General features: G+C 36.6%; 1 protein-coding gene across 1 annotated transcript; it reads right to left on the bottom strand.

The window, feature by feature from the left end:
- Positions 1-11290: 11290 nt before the first annotated feature.
- Positions 11291-12235, bottom strand: LOC126943466 (olfactory receptor 14K1). The gene has a single exon (XM_050772232.1). The coding sequence runs from the start codon at positions 12233-12235 to the stop codon at positions 11291-11293; it is 945 nt and encodes a 314-aa protein (XP_050628189.1).
- Positions 12236-21764: the final 9529 nt, after the last annotated feature.

Genomic DNA, 21764 nt, shown 5'->3' with positions numbered 1-21764 from the left:
TTGTATTTTATTATCTTTGAGCTACTTTACAATTCTGGAAGTTGTAGGAAGCAGTTAATATGCAAATTATTCTTTCTCATAAAAATACAAATTAGTTATATTCTGATGTAATGTAATTGATTACTGTTCTGTAGGTAGACCTATTTTACATCTATTTGTAAATTTATTTCAGCTTTCTTTATCTGCCCTTATATGTGTGGTACTTTGATTTCACTGTGGTACTTTGACTTCTCTTCTGAACCAGTTGGAATATCTTGCAAATTCCCCCATTAATTATTGAGTTAAATAAAATCTTTGACCTGTGTTTATATTCATATGTGACTCATGATTTTATCCTGTTTTTAAAAAAACATACGCTTTAGCATCTGCCATGGATAGTGATTGCTGACACAGTCGAATTTTACGAAAAAAACTTGTGAGATCTTAGAAACATCACTCTAATTTATCTAACACACAGAAAAAATATCAGACAGTTTTCATTACTTTTGTTGTATTACATTTTGTTCAATGAAAACTTGTCCCCCAGTAGAACTGAAATATCTGAATTGTGCAACATAATATTCACATTCATTTATTATACGTTAAAGTCTTTACCTTCTAGCAAATGTCTCAGCATTAGCGCTGTCACCTTTCAGCAACTGCTCCGTGTGTTTTTAGTCAAGGCTCCTATTTAGTTAGCTGGGACAACAAGCTCTCGTTTTGGTTCATAGCTGTCTGGCCGGCTCTCCCTTTCCTTTTGTTGTTCTTCCTGCCCTGAGCTTTCACCACTGTCCATATTCCTTCCATCCTCTGTGGGTTACATCATCATCTGCATGACTGAGAATAGCAAATTAATCCTGTATTTCTCCATCAAGCTGCTTTCTGCTCATATTTCCATTCCTTCTTTCTTGTCTCAGAGAAAAAATTGTTTCCTCCTTTCTGAGTTTGCAGTGCAACATCTAACATTGGAAACACTCAATGTCATTTAATAAGCCATGTTTAATGTACCTATTCATAAGCATTGTTGAGAGGAGGTAACCTTTGCAGGATCCCACTATGAGGCCACATCAAATAGATTCAGGATTTTCCCCAGTATTTCACATTCCTAATCTAATAACTGTTTGCTCAGTTACTTTTCCCTGAACTATATTATTAATTTTTACAACTAAGTTTTTTGTCTAGATCTTGATAAAACTTCTGCATCCAAGAATTTGCTCTTTATTGGTTTCCCCTCTCTCTTCTTCATTTTGAACTCCATTATTCAGATAACCACATAAGATTCAACAAAAGTGCTGGTGTTGGCTATAAGCGTATATGCTCAATGGAAAAACAAACACTAGAGGCTTGTATACTATGAGCGATCATTAGATGTAATTACACAACAATGAAAATAGGGTAGAATTCACTGTTTGGCCTGGAGCATAGTCACACTTCAGAAAATAAATAAAAATTAGCTTTTCAAAGTCAGTTACAGCTGAGATAGTATCCAGCAGAGTTCTCTTATCTCAAAAAGTATTTTCTCATAATCTATTTACCCAGGTCTCATTGTAATTTCTCCCACTGTAAACTTCATATTTTCTAAAAGATTGCTTCATGAAGGCTGGAGAAATCAGAAATTATATATTCTCCCTAAATCCATCTGATACGCCCTATAGTGAAACCAGCTAAGCAACCAATCAGCCAACAAACAAACACAAAATAAAATATTTTATTGTCCATGATCGAGTCAATTCTTTTTTTTTTTTTTTTTTTTTTGATCTCTTACTGGAATTTACAACAAATATCTGTTTAATATTTATCACAGTCTTCTTCACGGGCCTGACCAGCGGTTCTCAAGGTTTAGTCCTTGGCTCAGCTATGTCAGTATCACTGGGGAACTTGCTAGAAAGGCAGTCTCAAGTCCCCACCTCAGATCTGCTGAATCAGGAACTCTGGGAGTGGAGCCCAGTGAGAGGTGTTCTAACTATCCCTTTAAATAATCAGGATGCATGCTAGAGTTTGAGGACCACTGTGTTAGAATGTCCCGATTCATAAAATTTCTTTCTGGAAGACTTTTGCATTTTTTTTCTCTCAGAAGTGGTTGTCCCTACCCCCAAATTGTTTATGCTTTTCTTCTTTTCTACTGCCAAATTCTACTTTGGGAATTCCAGCAATCAAAATTAATTTAGCATCAATCCCAAATTTCCTCTGGTAATCCAGTTACTTATCTCAACATTATTTACTACTCTGATTATACATTTTAATTTCTCAACAACTGATATTTTCCTTCCTTACAATTGTAATAAGTATGTACGATGATGTCTGTTGAACCAGATGAGGGAAGGCACAAAGTACTTCAGAAGTTCAAGGGAATCAAGGTGCATGTGATGTAGAAATGTGGGAAATGAAATAATTAACTTTTGGAAAATGGATAATATTTAGGAAAACAAAAGGGAACAGAGGTTTTTTAGGCCCCTGTTCTTTTACAAGAACAGTGTGAACATAGCAGGACCTTAGCATCCTGAGTGATGTGTAGGTAGAATGCTTTGTAGCAAAGGTTTGTGCGTGTGGTGTGGGCTAGGAGGATGAGGGATTTGGAAAGGATGAGCAATGGGCTGAGAGGTCACCTTGCTGACAGCAAAACGCACTTCAGTGGTTAAGGGGGAGGTGGCCTAATGAAAGTGGCATTTTCTATAACAACTTTTCTTTATATATGGTCACTTTTGCAGAGAAGATATTCTTGAGGCAGAGAAACTAGTGAGGATATTACTTAATAGTAAACCTATGAGTTATTAAAAGAAGGTTTGAAATAAATGGTCATAATAGGTATGAAAGGGAAAGAGAAAATACAAACTGACTTGAGAAAGAAGATGAATGGGGGTTTGAATGTGTTCTTGAATAATGCAAAGTGAAATCAATGTAAGAGCAAATGCTAGATACAGAGGGGTGAATATAAATTTTTCCGCCTTTGCTTTGAAACTAGTAAGGAGGTAGAAGTAGATGCTCCCAGCAAGCCTCCTATCTCTGCCTCCTTCCCACTGTGGCTCTTCTTGTTCAGACCTGCTCATGTCCCAGACCCCAGTGCTATAGAAAACTCTTCTGTTAATTAAAGACTTGGGAGAGAGGGCCTGCAAGAGGGTGTTCTGACCTCAGTGAGGACGATCACCATAACTTCCGTCTCGACATAAACTACTTAGAGATACTTTTATTAATTATGAAATGCAAATGAAAACCTTCCCACTAGTGTTTAGAAAGTCTTTGCATTAAGGCCAGGCGCAGTGGCTCACACCTGTAATCCCAGCCGTTTGGGAGGCCGAGGCAGGCGGATCATGAGGTCAGGAGATGGAGACCATCTGGCTAATACGGTGAAAACCCGTCTCTACTAAAAATACAAAAAAATTAGCCGGGTGTGGTGGCGAGAACCTGTAGTTCCAGCTACTCAGGAGGTTGAGGCAGGAGAATCGCATGAACCCAGGAGGCGGAGCTTGCAGTGAGCCGAGGTTGTGCCACTTCACTCCAGCCTGGGAGATAGAGCGAGACTCCTTTTCGACAAAAAAAAAAAAAAGTCTTCGCATTAGCAATTCACGGTTAGAAGTGTTTATACAGGGGAAAGAACGTCTTTGTCCCTTCAAATACTAGCAGACTTCCCATAGACTGATTCACCTTGGCTTTGATGGCTAGGCTTGGAGTGGAAGTGGTATTTGTCTCTCTTTCCTTCCTTGGACTGCTATAGAAAGGAAGATCCCAACTGTATATGTCAAAACAATGACAAACTCTTAACCATCTTAGACCAAGGCAACATATTAGAAAACATTTTTTAAATTATATTGATTCAGATAAACAAATGAACTCAAATCTCAGTTGAAATGAAATTAAAGCTTGTATTTTGGTAAGCCTCTGAAAATATTTCTAGGCTTACAAATAATTTTGATGTAAACTGTTCACCTTTTTTAAGTATCTAAGAGGTCAGATCCATGGATTATGTGTAGGAGAATGTATCAAAAAGTTTATACAGATCAACCTCCCACACTCTAATCCTTCAATAACAACAAATTGTTGTTTTATTTTCTTCAGAATAAGGTGACCTGAGAAGGCATGCATTTTGGCAGGATGGTCAGAGGCAGGAATGACTCATGGTCTGAGAAATGTGCTCTTGGGAATGTGAGATCTAGAGCACTTACCTACACCAGTCACATTCGAAGACGTTTCCAAATATTACTGGATATAACTTACATCAATGCTCAAAACAAACCCTTGTATGCCAATTATATGCAGAAATTGGACCTGTGGGGAGCTTAAGCAATTAGCCCCTGGTCACACAAGTGTGGGGGCTGGATTTGAAAACAGGTGGCCACATTCCATAGGCTTCTATGTTAGGATGTCTTATACAATGTTAAGAACGCAGGCTTACTCAGCTGAATCCCAGGATGGCATCATACAAGGCTTCTGAAGAGGTGATACAGTAACCCTCCTCCCTAGCATGGTACTCTTCTTTATACAAACCGATTTCACACCTTCCTTTTTCTGAATTCCGCTAGTGGATGCCACCCATCAAAGTCCAGTGGACACCAGGGAGGTGGTGTCACGAAGTCTACCCCTTTCTATGGCTGTTGTGGGCTTCCAGCTAATGTCACTAACAGCTAATGTCATAACTCTCTTACTCTGTCCATGTTACTCACATTGACTCTTCTGAGCTTCAAAGTAGACCAATTATTCACAATCCAAAGACAAAAAGTGAATACTTACAGAAGTTAAGACATCCAACTAGGGTTGCAAATAAAAGGACAGAAAAAGGTTGGAAAACAATAACAGCAGGAATTTCATTGGATTCTTTTAGCTGCAGAGATGATCATGTACACAATCATGTCCAGACAGGGCAAGAACCATGAACTGCTGTGCCCATGGTTTTTCCCGGTTTTAAGGTGATTCTCCTAATTGGTTAAGTAAATATCCTGGGAGTAGAACCAAATTAACCACCATCCTGCCCTTGGAAAGAACAAGACTTTACAGACGCTGCCTCATTTTATCCCCAGAGATGCAAGGAAGTCTCAAAAGACAGATTATTTCAACTTTTTAAATCTAGGTCCATCCTTCCTTAACATTATGAGAGGAGAAATAAATGTCTCCTTGTTCTCCTGTGCATATATTTGTCAGTCAGTCTGGGCAAGTTTTATAAAGTATATGAGCCATTTGTTTTAATTTTTTTGTCTGATATCTTTTTATAACTTTTCCCTATATTATTCATTTTTATTGCTTTGCTTAAGTTTTCTATATATTAGAAAATTTAGGTCCTGTAGGTCTCATGCTTCTTAAATACAAAAAAAAAAAAAAAGAAAGAAAAATTAAAGCTGCTTTCTAAAACTCTTTTTGTGATTACATTTTGTCCATGAGATATTATTCAATCTAGTTAAATCTACTATTCTTTTCCTTTAAGGCTTCTGGCTTTGGGGTTTTGCTTAGGGAGGATTTTTTCTCTGCTTCAGTACATTATGGTTCATACTATCAAAAAAAAAAAAAAGCCAGAAGACATCTTTCTATTTTTTTTCCCCAAGCTACCATCCTTCTTTTCAACTCCTTGACTCAGTAGGAGTATTTTAAATGTGTATGTTTTCATAGCATCACTGTAGAATTTTTCTTAGCTCCTTTTCCAAATGATTTAAGTAATAATTTATTAATCAGGTATGGATATATTTTCTGTTGCATTTCATAGGTGATAATTACCTAATTAGATATAGATCACAATGGCTTTATTAATGTAATTATAGAATTATCTTATTACTTCCATATACTGTTATTCTTAGTTTTCCAGGTAAGAAAGAAAAGATATTTTTATGTGAGGAGTGCTAGCCCCTTGAATTTTCAGGCCAAGAAATGCATTGAAGTGCAATAACAGACATGTCTTACTCCTTCCCTTGAGCTAAATAATTATCTCTTGAAACCACTCTCTGCATGGGCTCTAGACTAACTGACACACAAAGTAGCCATAAAATACCATACACTGAAGAGAGCAACTATTGCCCTACAGTTCCACAATGTATATCCAATTTCTCACAAATAACTTCATAATCTCCCCCTTTCCTGATTTGTTCCTTTTTCTTTAAAAACTTGAGCCTCTCCTTTGTTTTCTGAAGCACTCCTTAAGGCAACTTTAAAGTATGTCTCAGGCACCTGTGCTCAACCTTGGCCCGTGGCTATGCAATATACCCATGTAGCAGAACTGCACGTATACCCCTTAAGTTTAGATTTAAAAAGAACAAGAAGAGGCTTACATTTTTGGCATATCCATCAAGATATATGGGAATGATAAAGATCTAGATCTATGGACAGTGTCCTCCACCAATAGATATCTTCCATGGCAAATTTTGATTTGGCATCTGCTTTCAAGAGGTGTAATACATCCAAAACTCTTATCCCCCACAAATAGAAGAAAATTAAGAAACCTCAGAGAATTCAACCCTAAACAATTTGTCCCAAAGAAAATTAGTGTTCTTCCTAGATAATAATATTTATGCAAGTAGGAAGGTCAGAGATATATTGAGGAATGAAGACCAATAAAAATTCACAATATTTATATATTTGAAGATCCAAATGATTAATATTTCTATTTTCCTTAATCAATAGATTTAATGTGATTGCATTACAGTAAACAAAACAAAAAGATTCTAACTATATTATATGTATATGTGTGAAAATTTATAGTCTGCTCTAAAACATATATAAATTACATGAAAAGAGCTAAAACTTTCACCACAAAGGAAAAATAATTTGCTCTATGAATATCAGTATATTACAGAATTACAATCATTATAACACTATGGTATTTGTTCAGGCATAGGCAACATAAGGGCCAAAAACTATACCATGCATATATATGACATGAGCAGTGGCCAAGGTAGAACTTCAGAGAAAAAGATGCAGTCATTTAAATGTCCATATGGTTAAAAATAAAATTTGATGCCTACTTTACCCAGTGTGCAAAAAAGTAATTAGAGGTTGATAACTGATCTAAAATTTAATGGTAAAATATAAAGCTTTTAAACATAATATAGCAGAATATATTCAATATTTCTCATGAGGTTAGAAAAATAAACCTTCAATGAAACAGAAAAAGACCCAACCATGAAGGAAAATTTTTACTAATTACAACACACTTAAAGACTTACATTTCCATGAAGACAGTTAAAAAGACAGGCTCTAAGGTACAAGTACCAAAAGACACTGGAAACTCGTATAACCAACAAAGGTCTCATACCCAAAATATTTTTTTAAACTCCTATAAATCAATAATGAAAAAACTTGAAGAGGCAGCACACAAAAAAAGGCAATGCCAACAAACATTTGAAAATGTGTTCAAAATCATTAATTATGAATGAAATGCTTCTTAAACACATAATGAAATATCCCTGCAGACCCATCAGAATGGCTAAAACTAAAAGGCCTGCCAAATATCGAGTAGTCCTGAAACTGCAGAACCATAGAAATTGTCATAGATGTTTGGTAGAAATAAAAGTTGGTGCAAAACTTTGTCCCTTGAGGCCAATCTCTGGCTGGGCTGGAGGGGCCACGGTGCTCCCAGACCACTGGCAACAGCGCTCTGTAGGAGATTCCTGGGGACTGCCGTTATAGAAGCTCCAGTGGAGGCCGCAGGGGCATCATAGGCGGGAGGTGTTCTGACATGGTGCTCTGCAGGTGGGGGCACTCCAGAGAGGGGTGCCATGGGTCGGGGGCGCTCTGCTAGGGAGAGTTCTGCTGGGGGCGCCATAGTCAGGAAGCCCTCCAGTGGAGGGCTGTGTGGGCAGGAAGTGGAACACTAAAATTTCACTGGAAATAATTTGTATTTAGACTTTATGAAATTTGAAGTGGACAAAAAATAGATTTCCATACTCTGGTTGTTTCAAGCACACTTAAAAATGTTCCAATAAATGAATCAACTATCGATTTTTAAATGCAAATTAACTAAAAGTACTAATTTAGCTCCTTAGTGATACAAATTATATTTCAAAGTACACAGTAGTCACATGTGTCTAGTGGTGCGATATTTGATAGCATAGTTCTAGATACATTTAACTTGAAAAATTACTTTTAATTGTAGAGTTCCTATCTCTAATTAAATAACCTACATCTACTTTCCAATGCATATTTTTGAAAACTTATGTTCCCCTTTTTGTGTCTTGCCCCTGTCCTTGTATCCTCTTGTTGTTTTGCTGTCTCAAATCATTATGTCCACATATTAGTTTCCTAAATTTGTAAATGGAAAAATCAAATATTTGTAATCTTCTTAATTCTCTATCTTATTATCATATTGATTGATTATCTTCTGTCATATAGCTCCAGTGTGCAAAAAATTAATTACAGGTAGATAATTGATCTAAAATTTAATGGTAAAATATAAAGCTTTTAAACATAATATAGCAGAATATATTCAATATTTCTCACGAGGTTAGAAAAATAAACCTTCAATGAAACAGAAGAAGACCCAAACATGAAGGAAAATTTTTACCAGTTACAATACAGAGACTAGAAGCTCACTTTCCTTGAACAAGCAGTTAAGTCGCTAGTATTAGATATTTGATTTAACTAGCTACTGGGGGGGTCTTTTAAATAAGCATCTTGTTATGTCAGATTACATTCTACAATGGTAAACACAGTCTTCATGGGGTGTGTGTGTGTGTGTGTATGTGTATTGTCTCCACAAAATTTCAATATTGAGGTATAAGAAAAGCAGACTGGAAATTACATGGTTAAAATAAAAATTACATGGTATTTGAACTAAAATAATAAAGAAATCTGTTTCACACCACACCAAGTTCAGGCTTTTCCATAAACCCATAACAAACTACTGTGAAGAAGCTTTCCAAAAGTGCAATACACATTTTGTTTCAACATTTGAACAAAGCTATTTTTTCCAGATACTCGGAATTTCTTTGAACTGAAATATTTCAAGTTACTTTCATCTGTGTCATCATTGTAAAGGTAAAACTTTGGAAAACAAGAGTGGGAGGGCATCACAGAAGTGATCTGTAAGCTTGCAGGGTTCTCAATCGTGGCATGTCTCCATCTAATGCACGTGAGTACAGTACAATGAGCGTTTCATAAAGTAAGCAGAGAAGTGTCAAAATGGTGAATAAAGAGTTTCATAGCACAACCTATCAGAGCAAACATCAGCAATGTACTCTTTAAACATAAAACTGCATGACCAATAGATTCAAGACAAGTTACAGCTTTTTTTGCTTTGAATGTAAAACAGCAAAAATTCACTTCCTGTTACTACTTCTTACCCTTTTTTTCCATTGAAACTTTGACTGTATCTATATGTATATTTACACATGCATACTTGTGTGATTTATCACTCACTCTTTATGGTTGCTCTCTAAAAATATAGTCATTATCCAGTGCCTTCAGTTCTCAGACATACTTTTTTATTCATATTCCAATTCAATGTTTCTATAACAGGGATTCAACTCAAAGTTGATAAGTTCATTTAATGCGATGTTTATTTTTTCTTAAATACACAAAACTAAATTTATGGTGCATTGAAATGAATTGGCTTAGGATCCAGGCAGTGTTAAAGAAGTAATGACAAAACCATTATATGCTCACCAACTGTGAACTGCACTGTAAAAGTAAATCAAAGAATTTATGCATGAACTTTCCATGCAGGCATTAGATAATCCAGTTTCTGTGTTAAACAAATTTTAAAAATATATTTATTTTCTGTCAAATATTTGTGCAAAGCTCACTAGAAGATATTTAAATTATTTTCTGACATACAATACATACAATGACATACGAGAGTTTAGAGACAGAGAAATGTGTAATTAAGCACTTTCATAATGTTTTGTAGCTAGACTCTAAAAATCGTAGCTAGATTTTAATATTTGGGTAGAATATGGGCAAATAGAAGATTTCATGAGGAAGCTAACATGGACCAAGTTTCAAAGATGCTGTAGTGAGCATACAGAGTTTGAAAGGTATTGCCAAAGGCTAGAAACATATTTTTTTACATTCCTAAGTTATGAGTAACATAAACAACAAGATACTCAGTCTCAGCTGTCCCATCTGCTTAACTGTATTACATGCTGCCTCACATCAGAGGATTAATAAAAGTGGTATATGCAAAAGTGTCTGATACAGTGAAATTAGGCAACAAACGTTAATTTCCATCTCTAGGAAAGAAGCAGAGAGAGGACAAATAGGGTGACAGGATTGTTTCCTGCAGCAAGGAGTAGAAAACAATTCTACACATTTAGGGTATTTGAAATGTTACATAATATTAAAAGTCCAGAAAATGTAGAATTTATCACAATGTTAGAAACAGTGCTAAATGCTATTTCATTAATTCTAATACATTATGAAAGCAATTTGCACAAGTCAGGAATCAACACATTACATAAAACAAAGTTTTAATGAAGAGAAAAATATTCTACTCCAAAACATAATTTATGTTAAAAAAGACATGAGAAAATCATCTTCCTAAATGTTTAGGTAATTGTATAAAATCTACCAAGGACACATGAATCAAATAGGTAAAATGCAATAAAATTGAGTGCATTTTTTAAACTGTAAAAGTAAGTTGAAATCATAACTTTAAGTTAAAATTACAATTTTACCAAATAGTGAAAATCAGAAGCTATAAAGAAAGTCGAATCGATAAAACCTGAGATGCAATGCAAAATCTAGGACAATAATGCAGGAACTAACTGAAGAGGATGCCAGAAAAGATGAAAGCTTTTTGAGGAATGAGAACCTCATACAAATCTCATGCAATGCATGTGGATCTTTAGAACAAGAGTAAAAATCATTGAAGGTGTCATAGGAAAACTTTAATCATTTCTACATAATAAAGTGAAGAAGCGGAGGAAAAGAGACAGGCACGGGGTCTTATGCCTGTAATCCCAACACTTTTGGAGGCTAAGACTGACGGATTGTTTGAGGTCAGGAGTTCAAGACCAGCCTGGCCAACATGGGCGGAACCCTGTCTCTACTAAAAATAAAAAAATTAGCTGGGCATGGTTGCACACGCCTGTAATCCCAGTTACTTGGGAAGCCAAGGCATGATAATTGCTTGCGCCTGGAGGCAGAAGTTGCAGTGAGCCAAGATCACGCCCCTGCACTCCAGCCCGGGCAACAGAGTAAGATTCTGTCTCAAAAAAAAAAAAAAGTGCAAAAACTTTAGGAAAATACTTGCTTTCTATTTCTATTAAAACTGACTACTTGAGATTATCAGTAGCAAGACTCCATGACATTTTGATCCCAAAATAGAGATAATTTTAAACAGCTAGTGGATGGCAGAACAACAACAAAAAATGTTACTTCCCAGCTTCAACTTTAGTCATCTTTTCATTACCCCACTGCTTCTAACATTCCATAGGACTTTACTCAGAGCGGATTTAATGGCCTTGTTCCTCAGACAGTAGATAACAGGGTTCAAGGTTGGAGGTGCGACAGAATAGAACACAGACACCAGCAAGTCTAGAATAGAAGGTGCATCAGATCCTGGCTTTAAATAAGCAACAGCACCTGTTACAAGAAACACAGTGACAACAATGAGGTGAGGCACACAGTTGGAAAAGGCTTTGGATTGTCTTTGTCTTGGTGATATCCTTAACACAGCAGAGAAAATGTACACATAGGAAACTACAATGCAAACTAAACATGAAAATGCGTAACAGACCCCAATGGTCACACTGACACTAATGATGCCATGTTCTTTAGAACAAGTAAGCTTTAGTAGGGCAGGGACATCGCAGAAGAACTGATGTATCTCATTAAAGCCACAAAAATTCAGAGAGAATGTTCCAGCTGTGTACAAGAGTCCCAGGGCCCCTCCATTGAGCCAGGACAGAGCCATCAACTGGACACAGAGCCCTCTGCTCATGACAGCCTCATAGTGCAGGGGGCGGCAGATGGCAGCATAGCGGTCATAGGACATGGCAGTGAGGATGCCAATCTCTGATCCAGCCAGCAGTACCACCAAGAAGAGTTGCAATACACACCCCAGGAAGGAGATGGAGTCAGTGGAGGTGACAGAGTTGAGGATGGATTTGGGGACTGTGGCAGAAATGAGACACAGGTCTAAGAAGGACAAATGTCGGAGGAAAAAGTACATTGCCATGTGGAGATGGTGGTCAAGAATCGTGAGGAGAATGATGACTAAATTCATCAGCACGGCCGCAAGGTAGATCAATGAGAAGAGCACAGCGTGTAGCCTCAGGAGCATCCAATTCTCACTAAATCTCATAAGCAAGAATTCCACCATCTGAGTCTGATTGGTCATAATTCAAAATTATAAGGGCCCTATTGAGTAAAGGAAAATAAGTGTCATACAAATATTTAAAAATATCATTTGTTTCTTCATTTATTGAATGAAGGTATGTATAGCATCAAGAGCTAGACAAAAAGTTTAAAAATATCAAGCAATTTATATTTCTCATTGACTCGTGTAAAACAATTGTGGGTATATCAGTCTAACACTTAGTAGTCCTGGACTAAGATTCATTGTGAAAGAAGCAAAGAACTTCACTCATCTCCCTCATTACTTGAAATGACTTTTGAGTGATTTTATTTCCATTGGGAATTACAGGGTTGGCTATGCAATTATATATAACTATAATAGGGCATACCTTTTCATGTATAAATATCCTGGTTAATGTAGTTTTGTGTGTATTAAATGTTATGAATGAAATTTCTGCTTGCTACTTACTGCAATATTTAAAATAGTCATTATCATCGGGTGATACTCTAATTTACTATCCCCTTCTCACGGAAGGGTATTAAGATTATTCTCCCATTTTTGCATTAAAGTTTACTCCTTTGGTGAAAATGTGATTATAGTATCATGTTTTTCTTTCTTTAGTCCATATACATAGCATAGCACAAAAATTAAAAAGTACTCAAGTTATTTCCACAAATCAGTTTTCAAATATATAGTGTCATTTTTCATGAAAAGAACAAAACCTGAGACTTAGCCAGATGATTAACATAATATTCTCGGAAGGGTTTAATTAACCACAGGAAGCGACAGACAGGGATATCTACAGCATCTAACCAGAGATGCGGTGTGCCTCTTATGTGAAAGACATTCAGAGCTTGTCATGTGAGATCACTCGCACACCCCGGCGGGAGGGAGAGTTTTGGCCATGTTTTTCCCTCAGATCATCTTGTCTTTAGAACCTCTCTTGATTTTACTTTAGTATCACTTCAATGGCAATTTTTTACTTTCCCCTTTGCTTTCCAGGCCATCTCTAAAACACACAGAACAGAAAACAGGATGGACAGTTTGCTAGTTTGGAAGTAGCTCTTAGGGTGTGCAGACACTGCTCTAGGTTTTATTCTCCCCAGCAGGTCAAACAGAGGAGGCTTTAAGTTTGGGGCAGCCGTGAGTTTGCTTATGTTGAGTTATAAGTCAGGCTCCCCATTATTGCTCTAAAGCTACGGCCAGTGCTTTTTCCAACAATAACACCCAGAGTTTGCAACATAGTATGAGATTTCCATTTGCTTTTGAGTCTTTTCAACTTAAAAAATATTTTATTTTTGTAGACACAAGAGGGTCTCACTTTGTTGTTCAGCAGTTTTTCAACTGAAATAGAAAGTAGCAGGCCATTACAACATACATTCTCCCCCTTCCCTATTCACACACACACACACACACACACACACACACACACAGCTGAGAGGACGAGCAAGAATAAACAGAGCTTTTCCAGGATGAGCAGTCGTACCTCTAACCTTCATATAACACGTCCATCTCAGTACAGGTGATTTTCTGAGAACTGAATTAACAAGTGATTTGAAGCTGAAAACGGACCAGGCATGGTGGTTCATGCCAGTAATCCCAGCATTTTGGGAGGCTGAGGCCAGAGGATCTCTTGAGGCCAGGAGTTTGAGATAAGCCTGGGCAACAAGATGAGATCCCTCTATGTCTACAAAAATAAAATAAAATACTTTTTTTTAATTGAAAAGACTCATGAGCAAATGAAATTTCATACTATGTTGCAAACTTTGGGCGTTCTTGTTGGAGAAAGCACTGGCCCTAGCTTTAGAGCAACAGTGGAGAGCCTGACTCATAACTTAACGTGAGCTAATTCATGGAAGCCCCGAACATAAAGCCTCCTCCGTTCAACCTGCTGGGGGAATAAAACCTGGAGCGGTGTCAAAATACCCCAGGAGCTACCTCCAAAATAGCAAACCATCCATCCTGGTTTCTGTTGCATCAGCCTGTGTGTTTGAGAGACGGCCAGGGTAGCTCAGTGAGTGAGTGAGTGTCCTTTTGAGTTCCTCCCACCCCAGTGATGTTTGACTTCGATGCTAGATTTTTATCCCTTCCATCTCATTTTTGATTTGTGTTTCACCTTATTTCACATGATTACATATGAAATGAGTGATAACATTAGTTTAAAAGTCTGTGTGCTTTTCTTTACAGACAACATTAATAACAATAAAGCTTTGCCTCATTATATTTATATACTTATTTGGTCCAGGGAAATTCCACATAATTTAACAAAAATATGCAACCTGAGTCTCAATCAATCTAAAACTTGGAAAATACTTATAATGCACAAAACAATCCTAAAATCAAGGGGTATCTAAGGAGGCTGGGAAAATAGGGTAAGTTCAGGTTTATATGTTTCTTTACCATTTCTATATCATATTAACAACAAATTTTGTCACTTTTGTCAGGAATATGAGGAATGGAGAGAATGAGAGAGCCAACAGGAAGAGGAGAGGGGAGGGGAGGGGAAGAGAGGGGAGGGGATGGGAAAGGAGGAGAGGGAAGGGGACGGGAGGGGAGGGGAGGAGAGGCGAGGGGAGGTGAGGGGAGGGGAGGGGAGCGGAAGCCTATATGCAATCTTCAGCTCTGGAAAATATTTCCATTCTTGAGTAAAATCAATAGAAGCAACATTCATAACAAATGCTGGTGAGAATGCTTTCCCAAACAGTTCTACATTTGTTTAAAATAATTTCAGAAGATAAGAAAATAAAAATGAAATGTCTAAGTAATTGAGGACTTCTTTTCACAGTTTTTGTTCAAAGAGAGCTCTAGTTTTCAATTCTTAGGGAGATCTAGTGAATGCTGCAAACAGTTTCCTATAGCTTATTGATTCCTGCTTCAAGACCCCAGCTCCCCGGGTTAAACTCACAATGATTTCGATTGACCATTTCTGTCCTCTACGTATCAGTATTTGTTTCTTTTGTGCAGTCTCCAAGCTCTGCTTGATGTCCTCTGTTTCAGGCACTTCATTCTCTATGAAGGAGCAAGGCTTTTAAAGCAGCTTTAAACAGACTTTCATCGACTACATGGGACTCTCCCCGGAGGTCACACTTTAACTTGTGCTTATATTTTATTTCATAGGATTTAAAGCCCTGGAGACCCAGCTCTTCACTCCCACCTCAGATCTGAGAGGTGATGCCACTACCTTTTCCTCCAGTGAGACAGAAAAGGAGATCTTTCTGGGTCTCAGGAGAATAAACCTTTATTTATTGCATCCATAATATGTGACTAGTGGATCCTAGACATTCATTTGCATGTAACAACTTAAATTTAGGTGTGTGTACACAGAATCGTTAAATTGAGTATAATAATCTCAGTCCAGTTTCAACTGAGAAGGACACTGGGAGATGCAGTGCTCTGACTTTGGGGTCTGTAACAGGGATTTGTTTAAGTCCTTGAGCCATCATAGTTCTCTTGCATCTTTCTTTTCCCCTCTCACCATAGATTTAAGCCTCCAGTGAAGATAGCATCCCTGCAGATTCTCACAAATGACTAGAGATGCCTGTATAGAAAGTTCCCAAGAGCACCGAATTTCCAACATTGGTTTCATTCTCAAGTGATGCCAGTAGCATTCTCGTGAGCATCCTACGAGTTCAGGCTTCTCTCTTGGAAGTGGCAACAAAATGAAATTCAGCAGAGTCTTCTCCAGGGTTGGGATGAGGTGCAGTTTGTTTTCAGATTTTGATCTTGTAATATTCTTCTTATATTCACAGAATTTCCAGTTATTTTCTCATTAGTTTGCTTTGAATGACTGACTTTGTAGATATCCTGGTGGACACAGCCTCTATGCTGCCTAGAGCTTGTTGCTGTCATCCAGCAACCTCTTGTGGACACCCCACGTTCATCACGAAGTTGATGTTTAGATTAGACCTTCTTCATCATTTTATGACATTTCATAAGAGACATATGACATCCAGCCCCATAGGACACCATTATCTACATTTTAAAAATTAGCTTACCGATTTTTAAGTCATTCCTAGGGATTTTGACAGGGACTGAATCTAGATTCAGTAGATCTAGAGTGGTAGATTCTAGATTCAGTAGTTCTAGAATCACAGTGTAGAAAACACTGTAATTGTAGCAACACTGAGTATTTTGAGCAATAAAGATTGTATATTCCTCCATTTCTAAGATTTTAAAAGATTCTCAGAAACATTTTCTTATTTTAGTACACATCAGTACACAAACCCCAAGCTCATTTTGTTAAATTAATCAGTAAATACTTCATGAGTCTGATCCAAATCTGTATTTGTTTGTTCAAGCTGCCATGACAAAATACTACGGATGGGGTGACTGAAACACGCCGCCGGTGAGTGGCTGTTTCTCACCATTCTGGAGGCTACACGTCTGAGATCAAAACGTCAGCTGCCTTGGTTTCCTCTGAATCTTCTCCTCGCACTGCAGATGGACGCCGTCTTGCTGCCTCTTCCCATGGTCGTCTCTGTGCACGCGTGCCCCCAGGGTCTCCCTGTGTGCCCTAATCCCTGTTCTTACAAGGCATCAATAAATTTAGATGGGGGACCACCCTAAAGGCCTCACTTTATCTTAATAAGTTCTTATAAGATTTTTCTCCAAATACAGTCACATTCAGAGGTATTGGAGGTTAGGACTTCAACAGATGAATTTTGGAAGGACACAGTTCAAATTGTAACATAATATAAATGGTGTTGCTTTTGCTTTCCATTTCCATTTGTTTTTTTTTTTTTAACACCATGTCACAGACTGATTTTTATCATGCAGCCTTCTTAACTAACGTAGTAGCTCTAGTGGCTGTTTTGTAGATTTCTCAAAATTTCTATGTAGATATTTATTTTGTGAGGAAAAGCTGCACTTCTTTTCTTTTTTTTTTTTCCCTCACATTTTTTTACTATGTGGCGCTAAATAGAGGTGGTGAGAGAATAATCCTTTTTGATCCAGATCTACAGAATAAGCATTCTGGCTTTCAGCATTAACTATGATACTAGTTGCAGGGATTTGTCTTTTGTTCATTTTGTTGGCTTTTGTTTTTGTTCTTCTTGGTTTTGAGTTAGCAGACAACTTATTCAAAAAGACTATTGCAATAGAATTTCCCCAAATATGATACCTGTAGTCGTCTAAATGGTCAGGCAGAAAGGGCTTTTGTTATATAGGGAGAGTGAGGAAGGCTAGAGAGGACATGGAGTGAGGGAGTAGAATGAGCAGGTAGCATGATTGAACAGACAAACAGGAAATGTCTTTCCTTAAGGTTCAGAAGGTTTGTAAAATAGGAATGGTTCCATAGTCCAATGCATTTCTTTGGTTTTTGTTTCTTTTCAGATGCCTTTCATCAGTTTAAGAGGTTACCTTCAATACCAGGTTTCTGAGGATTTTTGTCACAAATTTCTTCAAATCTTTCAAATCTGTTTTCTGATAATCAGGTAACTGTATCTATTCATTTTTTTGTCTTTAGTCTGTTATTATGGAAAGTAATCCTTAAATCTAGAGAGACAGGTGAATATAGAGAGTCACAGCTAAGATCTGCTAAGTAGGAATGAAAGCCACAGAAATAATGAACTGTAAGGGTCATAAGTTTTGATGAATTTCCGAATGCTCTCAGGATGGTGTGAGAGTAAGAAACTCCTGAGGGCCGCAGTCTCATGGTGACCTCGTACTTTCATTGGTTTTATATCCAGCAACCCCACTAAGGTTCTCAAATAAAAAGCCAAGGAAGAATCCTTCCTGGATTGCCAAAAGGGTGGAAAAAGTAACTATAGCATGCCCAGAGCCTTCCCAGATCAAAGGACCACTGCAGGCAAAAAGACCCTACTACAAGCATATCCTGTCTGGGGGAAGGGCGGGCTGAGTGTGAAAGCCAGACTTTCAGACTTGCTTCTTCACTTAGGAAAATGCATTCATCTATGTTGTTGTGTGGATATCTCATGACTTTTTACGCTGATTACCATTCTACTGTATTGCTGAAGTACACTTTATCCACTCACTTACTGAAGGACTACTTAAGATTCTTTCAGTTTTGGTAATTATAAATAAAACTTCGATAAGCATTTATATGCAGGATTTGTTTGGGCATAACTTTTCAAATCACTTGGTAAGTACCAAGGGACCAAATCACTAGGTCATTTGGTAAGGCCATGCTCGGTTTTGCCAAAAGAGAGGTTTTACTTCCAGATAAGAAGGACTAGGAAAGAGGTCCTCAGACCACTCCTTTTCTCCAACAGAAAGCACATGTGAAACCTAAACACAGTACAAAAAACACCTGAATAAGTGCTGGCAGACTGTGGCCAAAGTTTTCTGTTCACTTGGAGAAGTGTCATAAGGGCGCTTAACCATTTAGTTTCCTCCATCACAGTTTTCAGTGTTGGGATTTGTGCAGTTTTCACAGCAACACAACAGTGGTGAGCTTATGATGCTGGCCAAAATGGATAGAGATAGATCTTTTTTTTTCTGGATTGGGGCACCAGAAAAGAGAAGCCTGGGGACTGTAAATCTGAGTGAAGAGATCTTTAAAGTAAAATACAAAAAAAAAAGTTAGGTCAAACCCTTTCTACCCACATTTCTGGCTTACCCCTGAATCACACATGCACAGAAAGCCCAAAAGATATTCAGCCATACCAAGATCTGAATGAAATGGAAGCTACTACAAATGAAATAAAAATTGTAGTTCAAGACCAATCAAGAAATGGCTTGTTAATATGTAGAAATAATACTCGCTTAAAAATAAAATAAAATGTAGAATCTCTACAATTCAGCATTCATAATATTCAGGATAAATTCTACCCATCGTATGAGGAATCTAAAAATTAAACCCATTAAGATGTGAAAAGAAAATAAATCTAGGCCAAACTCAAGATGAACCAGATGCTGAAGCAAACAGACAAAGATACTTATATTGGTCATTTGTCTCAATTAAGAAAAAAAATGTTTTCAATACATGTGAAATCTCAGTATACAAATGGGATTTCTCCACAAAGAAATAGAAACATTTTTTAAATAACCAAATTGAAATTATAAAATTGAAAATTTCTATTTCTGAAATTAAAATTTTACTGAGGGAGTAAGGAAATTGAAGATAGAGCATATAAATTATGTAAGCTGATGAATTGGAAGGAGAAAAAAGAACATGCCAGAAAAAATAATTATAGATATAATAGCTGACATTTTTTGAAATCTGAGGGAAACAGAAATCTGTAGATACAAGGTGCTAAAAAACACCAGTCAGAACACAAACAAAAATAAATAATAATAAAACTATTGAAAGCAAAGTATAAGCACCAATCTTTAAAGCAGCAAGAAAAAATGAGTAATATATTACATAAAGGGAAAAAATACTGTGAATAATGAATGACTTCTCATTAGAAATGGTGATTACACAAAGAGAATAGAAAAACATCCTCAGCATACTGAAAGGTTGAAAGGTTTGGAGGGGCAACTATCAATCAAAAATTTTATGTCCAGCAAAAATAAAATTGAGAATGAAGGAAAAATAAAGATAGCACTAGATTAAAAAAGACTAAAAGGAATTTTTTGACAGTAAAACTGCCTGTAAGAAATACTGAAGTAAGATCTTTAGAATGAAATAAATAATACATAAAATATACTGAAATACTAAAAAAGTATCAGACAGGGTCATATATGAGGCATGATAGTTAATTTTATGTGTCAATTCGATTGGGCTAAAGAGTGCCCAGGTAGCTGGTAAAACACTATTTCTGAGTGTGTCTATGAAGGTGTTTCCAGAAGAAATTAGCATTTGAATAAGTAGACTGAGTAAAGAAACTCACCCTCACCAATGTGGAGAGGCATCATCCAATCCAATGAGAGCACAAATAGAACAAAAAGGCAGAGGAAAGGTGAATTCACACTCTCTCCTTGGGCTGGAATAGCAACCTTCTCCTGGCCCTCCAACATCAGAGCTCCCATTTCCAAATATATATATTTTTTATCCAGTTGGTTTTGTTTCTCTGGAGAACGCTGACTAATACATGAGTAAATGCCAAAGATATTATTTTACAAGAAAGAGTGCATTATCAATTATAAGTAGAGTTAGAAAAAGTTAAGTATGTATATTTTCTCATTCCTGGGGCAGCTACACACAATAAAAAGCAGCTAGAAAACAAACAAAATTTTAAAAGAAATTTTAAAAATTATTCAAATAATCACTGAAAAATAGCAGGAAAGAAGAAACGGAGGAAAAGAGGAAATAAAACAGTAAAAAACAAAAATTATCTGGCAGAGATAAATTTCAAACAGTGGTTTGAAGTGTTTTGTAGCCCCAGGGTTAATTTTAATTATGGCTAACAGATGTTGGGTGCAGTTATGCAGAGTAGAAATAGGCAGGTTATATATGACTAAAACATGTGAGGTTTTTCTGCTATGTTTGAATCAACTGATGTGTAAGGATTTGAGTTCAGTGTCATCAGCGTTTGAGCTAACTGTCACAGCCTGCTGTGAAGAAGTAAACTCCGTGAGGGCCAATCTACAGGAGCCACCTTTGACTCATTTATATGATTCCCTGTATACTATATATTCCTGTATACAGGAGATGTACCTCCTGTAGTTTAATAAATGTTCACAAGGTTTCCATTTGGCAGCTTTGTTTATAACCACAAAATTTTGAAAACTAAATACCAAAACATATAGTAATTGTTGAATAAACTATTACCTTTATTTACACTGGAGTATTCTTCAACCATGAAAAAATAATGATAATGAAGGCAGTTTCCATAAACTGTATCTAATGTTTGCCAGCATTTATTACATTAAATAATCAAATGTAAGGGAGTATACTTCGCGTGCTACAAGTAACAAGAAAACATGAGCAAATCTTTTTTTGTAAAATTGAAACATACGGACAGTAAACCAGTAAACGCTGAAATTGCGTTTCTGTAGATCTCAAGCAATGGGGTGGAAAGGATAGAGAATGACATTTCATTGAGAATAGTATTCTGTGGGGTTTTTGTATGTATTTTTACTTCAGAGAAGCATATTGATTTTTTACATATAAAAGCTGTCAACAAAAGTAAAGGACAAAAAACTTTAAAATTAAATGCAAACCAAATCAAATGAAATAACTAATCTTCAAATGAAAAACATAACCATGTTCAAAAGAAAATAAAAAGAAACCATTCTAAGTAACTTAACCATAGGCTTAATATAAACTCTTAGTCTAAAGGGGAACAGAGCTATAAGCAAATCTTCAACTATGTTATGTTGGCTTGTTGTATGTTTCAGGAGTCTTCATTTTTAGTGAAGTGCTCAAATGATTATTATACAGTATATTACATAGTTTGGTTACCACTGTACTATAGCCTATAACTCTATGATAAGTAGAATTAAGGGAATATTTGAGTACTTTATTATTTTTCTGCTAAAAGACTGAGTCATGTCCTTAACAGTGTATTTCAGAATGTGTTCTGGACCTACGTTGCAGTTGTTTCCTCCCTACAGAAAACGCGTGATTATAATGCTAATGGTCTTAAGAGATAATCACTTAACAAGGTGATTCAGAAAATATTTAAGACATTTTTCTTTAGGGAATTCTAAAGTATTAGCCAAGTGC

The sequence above is a fragment of the Macaca thibetana genome, chromosome 1, assembly GCF_024542745.1.
Source record: "Macaca thibetana thibetana isolate TM-01 chromosome 1, ASM2454274v1, whole genome shotgun sequence".
In the NCBI taxonomy this organism is placed as follows: Eukaryota; Metazoa; Chordata; class Mammalia; order Primates; family Cercopithecidae; genus Macaca; species Macaca thibetana.
This window is presented reverse-complemented; position numbering and strand designations above follow the sequence as displayed.

Excerpts from the sequence above, each read along its gene's own strand:
- LOC126943466 (XM_050772232.1), bottom strand. The coding sequence starts at position 12,235 with ATGACCAATCAGACTCAGATGGTGGAATTCTTGCTTATGAGATTTAGT.